We start from the raw sequence: 16493 nt of genomic DNA on the forward strand, positions 1-16493 counted from the left end.
GATAGGACTTAAGGTGGACCTTAATTAATGAAAAGGATTAGGAGAGAGGTGAGAGAAGAGAATTCCATGAGGAAAAACTAGCATATGCCTTGGCTCAGAGTAAGAAATGAGCATGGCATGTTTCAGAGAATAACAAAGAATCCATCCTTACTGTAGTGGAGTGTCATCATGTTGGACAGAAGTAGGAAATAAAATTGAATAGGAACTTTGGGGACAAATTAATGTGGATCTTAAAAGCCAGGCTAAGGAATTTATGCTTTATTCTGTAATCAATGGAAAGTCAGTGGTTTCACCAGGACAGTGAGTAAAATAATGTTTTAGGAATATTAAGCTGTAGCAGAGGCAGGGAAGATTGAAGTTGAAAGAGAATTAGGGCAGAGAGAAAGCAGTCATCTTTCTGGCTCAAATTCAATATACTCACCAAGCCAACTTCTGATCTCATTGCGTTTCCACTTAGGAAACCCTTCCTGGGGTGAAAATGCTGAGCTGGGTATATGAATTGCAATCAGCTTGGCAGTTATTTTTCTCACTGTAAATTAACAAATTGACCTTTTGATATAAACAGATCTTTGTAGTTTGAACTGCATGAGCTACTTCTCCCAGTAAATTTTAAGTGACTGTATGATTTTGCTATTTAATACTTAAAACAACAATAATAATAACTATAGAAGCTAACATTTATTCAGCACTTACCATGTGCTGGGCACTGTGCCAAGGGCTTTATATTATTATTTCACTTAAACCTTGAAATAAGGGGAAAACTGAAGCTCAGAGAAGTAAAGTAACTTGCCGTAGGTCATGTAGCTTGACAGCTGAGCTGTCAAACATTACTTATATCATTAGCACAATTTCTTATTAAAATAATTTATAATAGTGTTTTATATTATCAAGCCACAGTATTTTCATGTATTAGACATTTATAAAAACATGAATGATAACCCTTAAAGTATTAGATCAACTGAGCTGAGAAAAAAATCCCTGGAGTATAGAAAAGTAACAATTCTAGAGGGCTTTTCCAATCATTGATCTTCATTATTACAAATGGCCTTTTAGATTCTATATTTAAAGTAAACATCTTTATATTTTTAGGTTATTTAATTTAACAAGTGGTTATTACTCAAGTATTGCCTCTAAATTTTGGCATGTTTTCAATAAGTTATTATACATGTATGCCATGCCGGCTATTACCCAATTACCCCCACAGAACCTTAATTTCTCAGGATCTATGGGTACCAAAAGCAATTTTCTGTAAAATTTTACACACATACACATAGACACACATGCATATTACATATTCTCCTTCAACGTTAATCTTTCCTACTTCTGCTATAGCTTAATATTCGTAAAACAATTATTCTGCTCACTCTCCTAATCAAACCTGCTGCTTTTCCACTGGTTACAGAATAAAGCATAAATTCCTTAGCCTGACTTTTTTTTTTTTTTTTTTTTTTTTTGTGGTACACGGGCCTCTCACTGCTGTGGCCTCTCCCGTTACGGAGCACAGGCTCCGGACACACAGGCTCAGCGGCCATGGCTCACGGGTCCAGCCGCTCCGCGGCATGTGGGATCTTCCCGGACCAGGGCACGAACCCGTGTCCCCTGCATCGGCAGGCGGACTCTCAACCACTGCGCCACCAGGGAAGCCCTTAGCCTGACTTTTAAGATCCATAATAATTTGTCCCCAAAGTTCCTATCATACATGCAAGAATAATTTTATGTATCTTTTTAACAACTGAATATAATATGGTTTGACAAAATGATGAACTGATAATTCATTTTCGCTATGTAGTGTACCAAAGAGGAAGCAAGCTTACATTGCAAAATCATGTCTAGAATGTCCTGAAGACATTCTAGAACCAGATATAGATAAAGATTTTGGGGCGTTCTCTTTCATCTAAATGCATATTTGTGGGTAGTACCTGCCTCTAAGTAACAGAATTATTAAAACTTCAACAGTTGAAACTGTGCGGTATAGTAAAAAAGACCTCTGAATTTGCATGAGGTAATCAGAGATTTACCATTCTGACTTCTAATATCATAAATTAGTTTCACCTGCTTTTGTACTTTATATAAATGAAATCATACTTTAGTACTCAATTGTATCAGGTTTCTTTGCACTCAGCTTTATCTGTGAGAGTCACTTATACTGCAGAACTTTTGCTTAAGCAAAGCACAAAGATGTGGAAATACATGGTAGTAGAATAGTAGATGAATAGTAGTTCCACATGGCTAGGGAGTAGGGTGCATAGGAGGGGATAAGGGAGGAGGGGCAGAAGGGAGGGGTGGGAGATGAGACAGGAAAGCTAGGCAAAGATAAGATTTTGACAGTTCTCAAACGCTACACTTGAACTCTATCCTGTATGAACACTGGGAGTGTCATGATAAGATTTGTATTCTTTAAAGTTAATAATGTTGGCAGTATGAAGGACAGATTGAATGAAAGGAACTGTTAGCAGGGAGGTCAGAGGCAACTACAGTAATAAAGGGGAGAAGTGACCATGTCCTGAGCCAAGGCAGTGGCAGTGAGAAGAGAAAGGAGAAAACAGATTTGAGAACTCTCCTAGAGAGGATTAATAGGACTTTGTGATTGGATATGGGGAATGGAGGAGAGAGAGAAGCCGAAGATGACTGTACTTCTAGCTTGGATGATTGGAGTGGATGCTGATCCATTTGTCTGAGAATGAAACTTGGGATCAGGTTTCAGTCAGGGTGATAGAGATAAACTGAGTTTGAGGATGTTATGGCAACAGAGAGAGGAGAGTGTAGGCAAAAGTGTTAAGCACTGCAGAGCAGTTTACATAGTACGAGGACCGAGATGAGGTCAATGATAGGATGTACTTGGTGACTTTGGAGAGAATAGTATAGAACAGAGCGGGTGGAAGACAGATTGCAGTGGGTTCTGAGGAGTGTATGAAAGGGAAAATTATATAACCATAGTAAAACTCCCCATTTTGCTTAAATCCATGGGTCATTGTAAAATAAATTATGTCAGTCTTGAATTACTTGGATAACCGTCTCTGCCTTTCTTCTTTGCCTTGCCAGTGAAGATCTAATCTGACGCAATATTCAAAGCCCAGTTTCCTTTTGATTATCTATAAAGGTATCAGATTTGAGGTCTTGAAAAATCTTTCCATTTTACTTGTGATAATGGCATGATGGGCTGAATATATTAAAGAATACTAATCTTTTTCATTTTCCCCCCCTCCCAGCAAACAGTTTTCCCATGTCAAATAACTAAGGAGCATGAGTCATTGATAATGGTGAAGAAACTTTTTGCTACTTCTATCTCATGTGTAACATATCTAAGGGGCCTGTTTCCAGAGAGCTCTTACGAAGAAAGCCATTTGGATGGTAAAGTTTAACTAAATGGTTACTTTGGCTGGTGGAGCCCTTTTCCTCTATTTGGCAGGAGTAAAACTTTACTTTCTCACAGAGTGTGCTAATTCCAAGTCATGGGTTCTTTAAGATCAATTTGCTAATTCATTTTCCATTTTAATTTCACTATGTTTAGTGGTTTTACTTATAGGAACCATTAGTTCCTGGCTAATACCAAATCACGGAATGAAGAGAAAAGAAATATGTATGGACAAGCCCAGTAATTCTAAACTGTACCTACAAAAGCAGCAACCAGATCGAAATCTACTTGGGGGCTGTACATTTGCACTATTTTGTGTCTCAACTGAATTTTTTTCTTTGAGGTAGACTTTGGCCTTGAGGAATTTTAATTGAGAAGTTTAATTCTTTCTGTTAACATATACAAATATGTGGAAAATATGCATACCCATGCCAAACCCATTTGTTGATTAACATGGATATGTAGACAATTATTATTCTAATCAGCTCTGGTTTTTTCTTAATTTTCTGTCTTTTCTACTTTTCTTCCTTTTATTTCTTATGTCCTTAAACTCATGATCTCATTTCCTTGTATTACAAGCTGTTTCTGTCTCCTTTCCTTCTCTTGTATTAAAAAGAATGTACCTAGGACTCTTCAATTTTTCAAATATCTTTTTGTTTAAAAAGATGGGTTATGATAACAATTCAGAAAATTTTGCTGATTTGTCATGAAAGTGGGAAAGTATCATTTGGAAAATAAATATAGAGGGCTACAAGTTTCCTTGTAAGATGTTATTTTTCAAAATCTAACTTTACTTTAAATTTCTCACATCTGTATTTAATGATATACTTAGGCCTCATTCCAATTTAATTTTCTTAAACATTTGATTCTCTACATGAGCATCAATGAAATGCATGTGTGCTATAAACACAAAGGCATTATATTTGCAACTGTGACAGCCTCATTTGTGTTATGTCCTCTTTTGGTCTACAGGATATAAATCTGTAATAGTGAAAATGTTTATATGTAGCATATAGTTGCAGTTTCTCCTCTTGTTTGGAATATAGAATTGGAAAAAGACATATTTGGAGTAATTAAGCGCTTACTGTGTGCCAATCACTAACCTGTGCATGGAGGGCAATACCATTGTTTATAGCTTTATTTTTTGTGACAGTTTTAATGGAAGTTATATATCTCCCTCCCAGTGTTTGTACTTAAAGTAGCATATATCATAAAAATGCCCAGTACTCCTAAGTTGCTCTCTTTTTGGCAATCTCTAAATGTTATACCAATATGGAATAATTTTCATATCTCTCAATAGCAATAGAGGTAACATCAATTTTAGGATAGGAAAACAATCTGAAAAGGTGAAGTGATTTATATAAAGTCATACATGAATCAGTAATTGATTTTAGACTGATCTAAACCAAAACTTTTAATGTGACTTTCTTATTCTTCCTTCCTATAGTAAGGTAGTCGAATTTCAGATGGAAATTAATATTTGAGAATAATCCATGGAAACATTTTTCATCCTTTTTTTCTTTCATTGAGAGAGAGAGAAATACCAGAGAAGTGATTTGAGACTGAGGTGTACGTTTTAAATTGGTTGATGGAGATGGTCTCAGTACTACCTTATGATAACTTAGAATTCAGCAGAAGCAAAGAAGTGACACAAATTGATTTTGCAACCAAATCAGTTGTGCTACATTGTAGAAGGGAAGACTGCTAATCTATAATAAAAATGGGAACTAAGTCAATTATCAACATAGGATTTATTTTTAAATTAGATATTTTGTAATTCAAAATGTTTTTATAAGCTATAAACTAAGTAAGTTATAAAAATAAAATCATGAAAGGAAATACCCTTATTTAGTATGGACAATTTTAGTGCAACAGACTGTTTCTATTTTTGTAGACCTCAGTTTAAAAATCCTCCGAGAAGATAAAAAATGTCCTGGGTCACTGCATATTATCAGGTGGTAAGTAATTGAAATTCCACCAAAGTTGAACAACATTATTTTTATCATAGCTGAAATTACCCATAAGACTTTATTTGGTAAGATCATTTCCTTAAAACTATTGCCTTCTTCCTTTCTTTCTTTTCATCTTCTTTTTTTTTAATTTCCTAGAAATGTGTAACAATTATTCAATATTATTTTAAGATACTGATTTAGTTTTGTTTTTGAAGAAAGTGGACTTTATATAAGAAAGAAAAATATCAATCAAAATTTGATTACTCATCATATGCATGTCAGTGTCCTAAACATTATGGGAGGCCAAAAGAAAAATAAGATGTGATTCCCTACCTCAAAATTGCTTACATATTATTTATAAAGTACTATCAACATATTAAAAGATATAGGAATTTCTAAAAAATGATTAAATGGGAAAGGTGAAATGGTTATCAATTTAATGTATTTCAAAGCAAGAAACAAATCAGTTTTGTACTTGGGATTCTTTCTGGCTTTGCATCTGGTCCAAATTGACACCAAACATTTATTTCTTGACAGGATTCGAGGTTGTTTTGATGCTTTGGAAAAGAGATACGTAAGAATGTTTTTAAATTTACACCAGGATCAAAGACTCATCCTTTATCCCTTTCAAAGAAAAATTTAGCCTTTATTTTGTTGTTGTGTTTTAACAGTATACCAGTTCCTACATTTGCATTCATGAACCAGTTTCTTTTTATTTTGTGTCTTTGTTGTCCTGTTGATGTCTCGTTTACATCAATTAGAAATGAAACCCTCATTTTTCTCTTTTACATACTCATATCTTTTTGACCACAGAATTTCCTCTGAAGTCACTGGAAGAGATCCACAGGATGTGGGAAAGGGCAGACAAGAATCTGGCATTTAGCACATTGAACATGTTCAAAATAGTGGCGATTCAATTTGCAGATATGAAAGGAAAAAATGGACTTGAATAATCGGTTTTTATTCTATGTTAGTTATTTTGTTAGCTATGTTTGGCACATGTATATAACCTGTTCCCTCAAAATAGCTAGCATTGTAGCTTGAATTTTTTTAAATGCAGCTTGAATTTTAAGTGCATTAGATTTTTCTTGCTGCCCAAGACAGCTATGAAGCGTGTAAAAATTAGAGGCTCTAGTCCTAGTTGAAGAGATAATATATAAATGAACTTTCCACCACTGCTTTCTCCTTTCCCCATCTCTGTCTTCTTTTTACTTCTCAATTCCTATTCCTTTAAAAAACCTTAAGGTGAGTAAGCCTTACATTGGATTATTTAGTTGCACTGATATATTTCCTTTTTCATTGAATAGTTATTACTTATGATTTATTCAACACTGACTGGGGGGTTGAGGGATACAAAGATAAAACAGATATGAGATTGTGCACACAAAGAGCTTATAGTCCATGGCAGAAGATAGATGACATCATATGCACGGCTGATGATCAGCTATTGCACACTGGCATAGCTGTACCTGTTGTTAAAATGTTGAAGTACTCTATATCCAGTGGTAAATGGTTGCTTCTCTGAGATCCCAAATGACTCCCACCATGTCCACCCCTTCACCCCACCAGTGTCTCTTCTGGGATGTCCCTAGACTGTTCCACAATCTAGCAACTAAAGGGTTGACACCTGGCCCAGGGGGGAGCTTCCAGGAACCCAGCACCAGGGCTAAGTTGGCATCTTTTCTGATTGGTCAGTACCTGTGCCATGTTGGGCTGTTAAATTTTGATTTTTTCATATCAGTTTGATATTTCATTAGAAAGTGATGCATACCAAAGGCAAGATATTGATCATGTGCAAAGGAAGTATGGAAAAGGAGGGGTTATATCCAGTGAGGGACATGAGGGAAATCTTTGGGAGAAAATGACTTTGAAGGCCCTTAGTATTTAGACAGGTTGAGAGGGGAAGAAGGTCCTCACCAGTACACCGAACAGCACTCATTCATTCTCCTTTGTCCATTCATTTAGCAACATTTCTTGAGTGCCCATCTTTGAGGGGCAGTGAAATATAGTTAAGAGCTCAAGGTTTAGAAGAAGTAAGTCTGAAGTGAATCCTAGTTCTGCCACTTAATACCTGTGTGCTCTTGGCACATAACTTCCCTCTTGGTAACTTAGTTTCTTTACAATAATAATAGAACGAACCCCTTACGGTTGTTTGAGAATTAAATGAGTTAATAATCTAAAGCAGTAGTTTTCAAACATTAGCTTGCATCAGAATCACCTGGAGGGCCTGTTAAAACACACATTGCCAGGTTCCACCCCAAAATTTCTGGTGTAAGAATTTTCATTTCAGACAAATTCCAAGTGATGCTGAGACTGCTGGTCTAGGGACCATACTTTCCAAGGCATCACTCTCACCATTGCTCACCATGTTCAAGCACACAAGCATTCGAGAACATGCCAAGTGTCTTTTACCCTTGTACATATTGTTACTTTTGCCTGCAAAATTTTCTTCCCTACCCCACACCCTTTATCTGGCTAATTCCAATTTATCCTTCAGGTCCCAGCCTAAATATTTACTTCCTCGGGGAGGCCTTCCCTGACAACCACCCCCCCACCCCCGCCACCCCTCTCCCAGCCTAGACTGTCCACCTGTTTAATGGTCACAAGCACTCAGTGCTGCTGCTTCATAGCAATTAACACAATTGTAATGATGTACCTATCTGTGTGCTTTTTTTGTTCTCTCCTGCTGGTCTGCATGTTCCCTGAGATCAGGGGCCATTTCTATTTTTGAATGAATGAATGAACTATTAATTAAATAATTAATATAAATTAGAGTTTTACTGTGTAGTCTGAAAATCAATTGTATGCAGTAACCAAAACGGCCACACAGTGTCACTAAAGTTTTAGTCTTTTGGGTGAAATAGGTGAATAATTTGATACAAAATTATGGTCCTGAAATTTTCTCATTTGTATCCTAGTTTTTAATAGGCTTGCTTATATCTCTATCTCTGTATCTATATATTCCATTATTCTTCCAAGCAGAATCTGTTTATAGTAATGTAGTTGTAGGGAGGGCAGAGATTTTGTAGACTTACATCAGACTTAAAATTTTTAATTACTTTCAAAACACAAACTGTTTTAGAGATGCTTATGGCATAATTAACTTTTAGTAATAATGAATTATTTTGTATATCTTTTGCCTCCCAAACTAGAATGTAACTTATAGAGACTAAGGATAGTTATCTTCTTTTTTTTTTTTTCCATCTCCCCCTCCCCAGCAGAACCTTGGGTATGTAATAGAGACTCACATGAATGGATGAAAAATTAGTATCCATTTCTCTGACCTTCTGAATAGTATTTTTTTCCTACCCAGATCTTTTAATTTGAAAGTCATATTTTAATTAGACTTTATTGAAAATAATAATAATATAGGTGCAAGTGTATAGTAACAATAGTTTTCTTTTCTCTTGAAGCTACACATGGCAGTACTTACAGTAAGTGCACATTTAAAGACCAAGCCTCTGTCTCTGCTTCATTGTCTTTTGGCAAGTGAAATAGTAAAACAGTACTCTCCCCCATCCTCCCTGAATTTCATTGTCTGTCCTATGCATTTTGGAAGAAAAAAAAAAACTCTATCAGAAGTTTTAATAAAAGATCACAATCTACATATTTCTTTGGCATATTATAATACATGAGGAAATATATAGGCTATACTATCTGCTTCATCTATTGGCTATTAGAATTTCATTTTCTGAGTTAATTTACAGACTCAAAGCTCTTTGTTTTTGAAGTTTTACAGACTTTTTTGAAGCTTTGTATACTTCTTGGTATATAACACGGTATATGTAGTTAAGAATAGAAGGAAAATGAGAAGATACTATTTTTTTTTTTTTTTTTTTTTTTTTTGCGGTACGCGGGCCTCTCACCGCCGCGGCCTCCCCCGTTGCGGAACACAGGCTCCGGACGCACAGGCTCAGCGGCCATGGCTCACGGGCCTAGCCGCCCCGCGGCATGTGGGATCCTCCCCGACCGGGACACGAACCCGTGTCCCCTGCATCGTCAGGTGGACTCTCAACCACTGCACCACCAGGGAAGCCTGAAAAGATACTATTGAGAGTCTTAGATATATGAGTTATTTTAAAATTTTTAAACCATAACAAATTACTGTGACTGTAGTGCAGTCGCAGTAATCATAAATATCTGGTTATCAATTTTCTTATAATCAGGGTTCACAGAATGCTCTAAAGACTCTCTATGTTCACAAAATAAGAGCTTATTCTATCTCTAGCTTGAAATATATATCTCAAGATACATATATATATATATTTCAGTACTCAATTAATGTAGCACAAATTGAACTCTTCACATAGAAAATGTATTCTGTGGGGAGTAATCTAGTTTCAGAAATTAAATGCTGTTTATTTTTCCTTAAATAGCTTTACACAAATCCGAAGGAACCTGAGGTAAGAACACATAAAGAAATGGGCAGTATATTATATTTAAATATGTTTACCTGAGTTGAGGCCATAAATTATATCACTAGACTACCATATGAACAAAGTAACTTGTAGTGAGCTTTTTCAGTGTGTTTTATTATAAATGTCACCAATTCTTTATTATGAGATTTAAAAAACTACCTAAGGGTATTGGGAAAAAAACATTGAGTAGAACTGAGAGTATTCCGTAACACGTTAACAGTAAGAATCTGTATGAAAACTACCTTTTATTTTTATTTTAAATGATGCTGAATCCTTTCTATTTCTGACCTTTGTGGCATAATGCTAAACTTTTTTTTTTATGGCTAACTTAATTCTCTCCCTTCTGACATTTTCATAGATTTTTTAAGCTTTACCTCTTTACTTCTCTCTCTAAATTTCTCCCCTCTGCTTATTGAATTCTACTCATCCTCAACACCAACTTATGTTTAAAGTTTTCATGAAAGCCTCTTTGGCTGTTTTGTTCACACTAATTTCTCCTTTCTCTAAATTCCTTTCTCCAGCAGGACCTCACAATTTAACACTCTTAATTAATTCATAAAGATTACTTTATCTCCCTAACCAGATTGTGATTCCTGAGGACAAATCTTGTCTTCTTTTCGATCTCCCAGTGTGAATTCATAGTCCTGGATATGTAATAGTAACTTGTGCTACTTTGAATGACAGCTGTGGCAGTGGCACAAATGGAGGGAGAAGCCCTTCGTTCTTTCTTCTCATTCTATCCTCTATTTTCCTCCCAGCTTTCTTTCCTCTTCCCTTTCCCTTTTGCTTGCTTTCAATTTTCCTTCCCTAAACCTATGGATTTAGCCTAACTGGTAACCTTCACAACTAAGTTAAGTGTTTTTTAGCCTTTAATATCCTTTCTTCTTTGGCAAGATTATAAACAGCTGTTTGAGCAAGGCAGAAGAAAACTGGTGCATGAGGTGGGTAACAATTCCTCAATGCCCAAGCTAAACCTATTTTTATCTTTGTCTCTAGTTTAGTTTCAATTTTTTTTGTTTTCAGTATGTTTGAGGGGAGGTTTCCCAAAGTAAGATCTCCTGATAAATTGTTAATAAATTGGTCATTTCCTTAGTGCAATAAATTGTTATGTTTTCTTATGCATGTAAAACTCATCTGAAACTAATGGTTTTGAGGTAGTGAAATGCTGAGGAAATTGGGCTATCTACAGAAAAATATTACAGAGTGGGAAGAAAACTGTTAAATGAGTTTTGATGCAGGCAATGTACATAATAATAAAGTTAGAAAGCAAAAGCTTATTATATAAGTTCTGAGCTATCATTTATGACCCAGAAAAAAATATTTTGAACTCTTACATATTATTTCCTATAGCAGTGATCCCTAACCTCTGTGTTCATGGCACACTCTTGATTACTAGAAAATTTGGTGGCATGTTTAAGGGTATTAAAAGACTTAAAAGGACACCAAATGTGCCAGCAATAATTATGGTATAACTATGGCACAGCAATGTTCATAGTGCCTGAAAGTATCTATGGGGTTACACTGTTTTATGGTTGCTCTTTAGCACCAAGTCACTGATAGAACTATTTACCTCTTTGATCTCTTTCTTCTATGTACTCGCAAAAGAGCATTCTCACATAAAATCTTTCTTTGGCATTTATCTGATATGGTACCATGTTTCTTGACTCATACTGGTAGAAGTATATATTGTCCCCTAAGCAAAACTGCACAAACAGTAACAACATTAATATTTACCTGAAGCAAAAATGCATTTTACACATGGACTAAAATTTGCAGCACTCTTGTGAAGAGTCTGTCATGGTACACCAGTTGAGAACCTCTGTCTTAAATAAGTTTGCTTATCCAGTCCAGACACCAACAGAGTTTTGGGCATTGCACAAACACAGCTTCTGCACTTGAGGCTTTGTTCTGGTTGCTCCATCTTAAGAAAGAGATGAACTGACGAAAGTAACTAAAGTAGTGAAGAGGGCTAGTGTGTCTTTTCTGCAGATACACACTACAGAATGGGTGCAGGGCATTAATAAGATGTGTAAGCCGAAATGTAAATATGTTAAGGAAATTTTTACACAGTTTAATGCATGATAGACCCATAAAGAATTACTATATTTGAATATTGTGAGGATTCAAATCCTACTATTTCACCATCTGTTTTTCTTATTGCCTGTTAGAGGTGGTCAACACCACTTTTAATAGACTGCTTCAGGAACTGAACTATAGATGGTCCCTGCTTCTAGCCACAATATACTTTTAGATACTTTGTTTTTAAAAAATCCTGTAGGATGAAATCCTAATTGAATGTGAACTCTATCCTGGCTGAATATTTATTCATTCAGCAAGTATTAATTGGGTTCCCCTTATGTGCCTGAAACACAGGAGTTAATGGGTAGACAAGGTCCCTGCTGTCTGGAAGCTTACGTTCTTATGAGGGAGGATAAACAATAAACAAGTAAACAAAACTTAGCAAAACAGTTTCAGATAGATCGTAATGCTATGAAGAAAATAAAAGTTGGTATGCTGGAGAGTGCTAAGGTGGGAATGGAGGAAGAAAGATTGGAGGGCAGTCCCTGGAAAGCCTCCCTGAGGGGCCACTGTTTGAGCTGAAACTGAAGAAGAGTCACCCCATGCAGGCCTGTGAGAGGTAATAGCATGTGACTGCAGAACAACACAGTAGTTAACATTGCAGGCGCTGGAGTCAAATCCCAGCTCTACTACTTACCAGCTTCATCTATAATGATGTAATACCTACTCTGAGTGTGGCTATGTAAGAATGAATAGATGTAGAGCATTTAGGGGAGTGCCCAGATATCATGATTATTATCATCAACTGGAGACAACATTTTCCAGAGTACAGTTGTGTAAAGGCCCAAAGGCAGGAAGGCATCTTGTGTGTTCATGGACAAAGAGGGTGCCCTGAGCCTGGAGCTGAGTGAGTGGGAGGGAAAGAGGCAGGAGATAAGGTCAGAGAGGTAGGCAGGGGACAGATGAGTAAGGCCCATGGACCAAGGTAAATTCTGGATTTTATTCTAAGGGCAATGGGAAACCATTAACAAAGGAGTGACATGGTCTGATTTGCATTTTCAAAACTTTTTTTGGCTGTAGAACAGAGAATGAATTTGGAGGAGGAGAAGTAGTTCGGAAGCAAGCAGATCAGATGGAAAGAGACGGTGTTGGCTTGGATAGGGTGAAGAGAATGAAGGTGAAGAGAACCAGATGGACTTGGGATGTGCTTTGGAGATAGACCTGAAAAGTCTTGCCGATGGATTGGAGTGTGGAGGGAGAATGAAAAGCTGTGTATGTTGCTGTTGCTTTGGACCATGTGGATGCATTCAGTATGATTAATAGAAACCATTGGTGAGCAGTTTAAAGACTCATACTTATTAGGCAACACATTAATCTGAAAAGCAGGAGAATGTTTTATGAGGTGTTAAGAAGAGACTAGTGCCTGCTGTAAATATACCTTCCTTGATCAATCAGACTCAGATGGAAGTTATTAAGGATTATCATCTTCTATAAAACAATTACAAACATAACTCTTTTATTAGTAGTTGCACTAGGGACCAAATAATAAAATGTTAATAAAATTATCAGCCACTAAAGGATCTACTCTTGATACATTTAAAAAAAATAAAAGATAGCTCAGAGCATCAAAAAGCTAGAGCTGGTTGAGAAACATGGGCGGTCAGGAAGAACAGGCATTGTTTACTTGACAGGGCAACTATACCGCATCAATGCATCAACGCATCAACGGAAGAGAGGATATTGTGTATCTAGCCTGTCTGGAGTGAACCTGTTGCTGTAGGCACCTCTATTCTCACATATCTCTCGTACTCACAAAGCAACATTCTGAACTTGGTTTGATTTCTCAAGTAGACTGTCTTGCTAGAAAAAATCTTTTTCTCTTAAAAATAACTCCATTACAAGTCAGTCTTTTTAGAGTATAAGCACCATGAGCCAGTTTCCCTAGGACCTACTCACCTATAATTCATGGGATACCAAATCTCAGAATAGACAAAAGTAACAAGAACACCGTGATTTTTTCTGATCAGTCTAACATTCCATTCCCACATTGTCAAGGAACAAACACTGAAATAGATGAATGAAGGGTATTTTTTTGTGTTCAGACTTAAATCCATACCCTTGCCTGTCTTTAGCACCTTCTCCAGCTCTGTGTACAGACTACTGTTGACCCTTGAACAACACAAGGGTTAGGGGTGGTGACCCCCAAGCAGTGGAAAATCCATGTATAATTTATGGTAGGTCCTCCATATACACGGTTCCTCTGTATCCTTGGTTCCTCATTTTCAGATTCAACAACCATGAATCATGTACAACTGTAGTATTTACTATTGGAAAAAAATCTGCGTGTAAGTGGGCCTGCATGGTTCAAACCCATGTTGTTCAACAGTCAACTGTACATGTATCTGGGTCAACTGTTAGCTTCAACTATTAGGCAATCACCTTATTTTAAATGGAGTACATCTCTCATGAGGAAATCTGTCCTTTATTTCTAGCTTATTTATATCTGTTTATATTTGTCCATATTTACAGCTAGCAGACAGCAGTGGTGTCTAGTTTTTAGTGCAGGATCAAAAGAACAAAAATAAAAAAACACCTGATACCATAGACCCTGGTTCCTTTCTGATTTTTTCTAGCTTTCCTGTTGCCATTCTACTCTTCCCTGAATTACTACAGAATTCTCTCTCTCTCTCTCTCTTTCTTTTTTTTAACATCTCTATTGGAGTATAATTGCTTTACAATGGTGTGTTAGTTTCTGCTTTATAACAAAGTGAATCAGCTATACATATACATATATCCCCATATCTCTTCCCTCTTGCGTTCTCTCTCTCTCTTTTTTTTTTCAGGAGTCTCTTAATTGTTCTCATGGTTCCCACTTCTCTGCACTCTTAAAATAGCCAAGGTGATCTTAAAAAATGCAGATCACTCCCATGCTTAAAACCCTTCAGTGGACTTCTGGCTTACTTGGAATAAAGTCCAAACCCCTTAGTTAACAAGGCCCCACAACTTTCTCTACAACCTCATCTCCTACACTCTCCCCCTTGCTCACTCATCGTCAGCCATTTGGCCTCCTCTGTGATCCTAGAAGAGGCTTCCTTTCCTACTGTAGAGCCTTTGCATTGATGTTTCTTCTGCTGGGGTGCCCTGCTCTCCCCTAGCTCTGCACATGGCTGACCTCTCTCATCAATGAGGCTCAGCTCAAACATCACCTCTTTAGTGAGGCCTTCCTTGTTCCTTCCAAACCAAATCACCACCTCTCCCTTCTGTACTCTGTCACAGCATCTGCTTCATATTGTTCACAGCTCTTATTACTACCTGAAATTATTTTATTTGTTTACTTGTTTATCGACCATTTCTCCCACCAGTCTGTGTTTTCCAGAAAAACAGGGACCTTTTCTGTCATGTTCACCATAGTGACTCCACTGCCTGACACAAAGTAGACATTCAATAAATATCCTTATCATGAATGAATGGTTTCTTAACTAGTTCCACTGTTATTTACCTAAGCTGGGTCAGACACTTGACTCTGTGCTTTAGCTTCTCCAGCTTTAAGATGGTAACAAGAGATTATGCCATCTAACTCATTTTCAGCATGGAGGAGAAAAAGTGTTATCTTTATATGTGGAAATATTACTCCTGAATAATGTAATGCTATAAAACAAGTATATAGGAGGTATAGTAGGTATACAATGAAAGTGTTCCTTACCTATTATCAGATAAGATTCTGAATTTTTTAAAAATAATTTCTTTCTCTATTCCCTTTGCTATTTCTAGAAAGTGACTGAGATATACCAGTTCAAATTCAAATATACAAAAGAAGGAGCCACTATGGATTTTGACAGGTAGAATCTAATTGTTTAATGAACATGAGAAATATGTAGGATTGAGGTAAACATAAGCTTCTTGAGGCCAGAGATAGGTCTTATACTTCCTTTGTAACTTCCCCAACAATCTCACAAAAACCACTATTATGAAAAGGGACTGTAAAAATTGTTTAAATTTCTGAAATCCATAGATGAAGCCAGTAGGAGAAGAGGCTTCCTTTGCTTCTTTCCTTCTTCTCCTATAGGTGATATTAGTAGGGTCTAAAGGCAATTTAGTGGTTAAGAGTTCTAATTCCTAAGGCAGAAAGATCTAGCTTGGAACCGCAGCTCTGACTATTACTGGTCATTTAACTTTGGACAGAATAATAAACCTCCCTAAATATTAGTATTCTCATCTGCAGAGTGGAATTAATAATATCTACTTCATATGGTTGCTGTGATTATTAAATTATAATGCATATACAAAGCTTTACCCATGCCTGGCACATAATAAACACACAGTAATTTGTACCTAGTGGTGGGGATGGTGGTGGTCTTTGGAGGCAATGGTGGTTGGTGGGTGGCACAGCAGTAGAAATTATATTAATGAGGCTGTCTATGTGGTGTTGATTGAAGAACTCCATGAGGCTCTATCTAGCCACTAATTCAAAGTTTCTCAATTGCTATGCCAAGATATTAACCCTTTCTACCCTCAATATAGCCAGATCAGGACTGGGGTAGATGAAACCCCTGTGCTATTTACCTATAGACACAAATATTCTCATCTGTTTACCCCAGTATGTCATACAAATATAATTATCTATGTGTTCCTGTATGGAAAAGACTGGAAAGCACTGCATTTTCCTATCAAGTCTGAAATTCCAAGTTTTAGATATACTAATGGGTTAAATAGCAAGGACAAGGACATTTACTTCAGAAGGTCCTTAGT

At 36.6% G+C, this 16493-nt stretch overlaps 1 protein-coding gene across 1 annotated transcript in view; it reads left to right on the forward strand.

The window, feature by feature from the left end:
- The window catches only part of HORMAD2 (HORMA domain containing 2), a gene marked incomplete at both ends in the record, with an annotated part of 67956 nt that overhangs the window by 792 nt on the left and 50671 nt on the right, over positions 1-16493 (forward strand). Inside the window, 6 exon segments of the mRNA XM_082667609.1 lie at positions 3210-3351; positions 5250-5313; positions 5845-5881; positions 8721-8741; positions 9684-9710; positions 15516-15583. Coding sequence (XP_082523735.1) covers positions 3210-3351; positions 5250-5313; positions 5845-5881; positions 8721-8741; positions 9684-9710; positions 15516-15583 — 359 coding nt within the window.

The sequence above is a fragment of the Grampus griseus genome (genome assembly GCF_964374135.1).
Source record: "Grampus griseus genome assembly, chromosome: 12".
In the NCBI taxonomy this organism is placed as follows: Eukaryota; Metazoa; Chordata; class Mammalia; order Artiodactyla; family Delphinidae; genus Grampus; species Grampus griseus.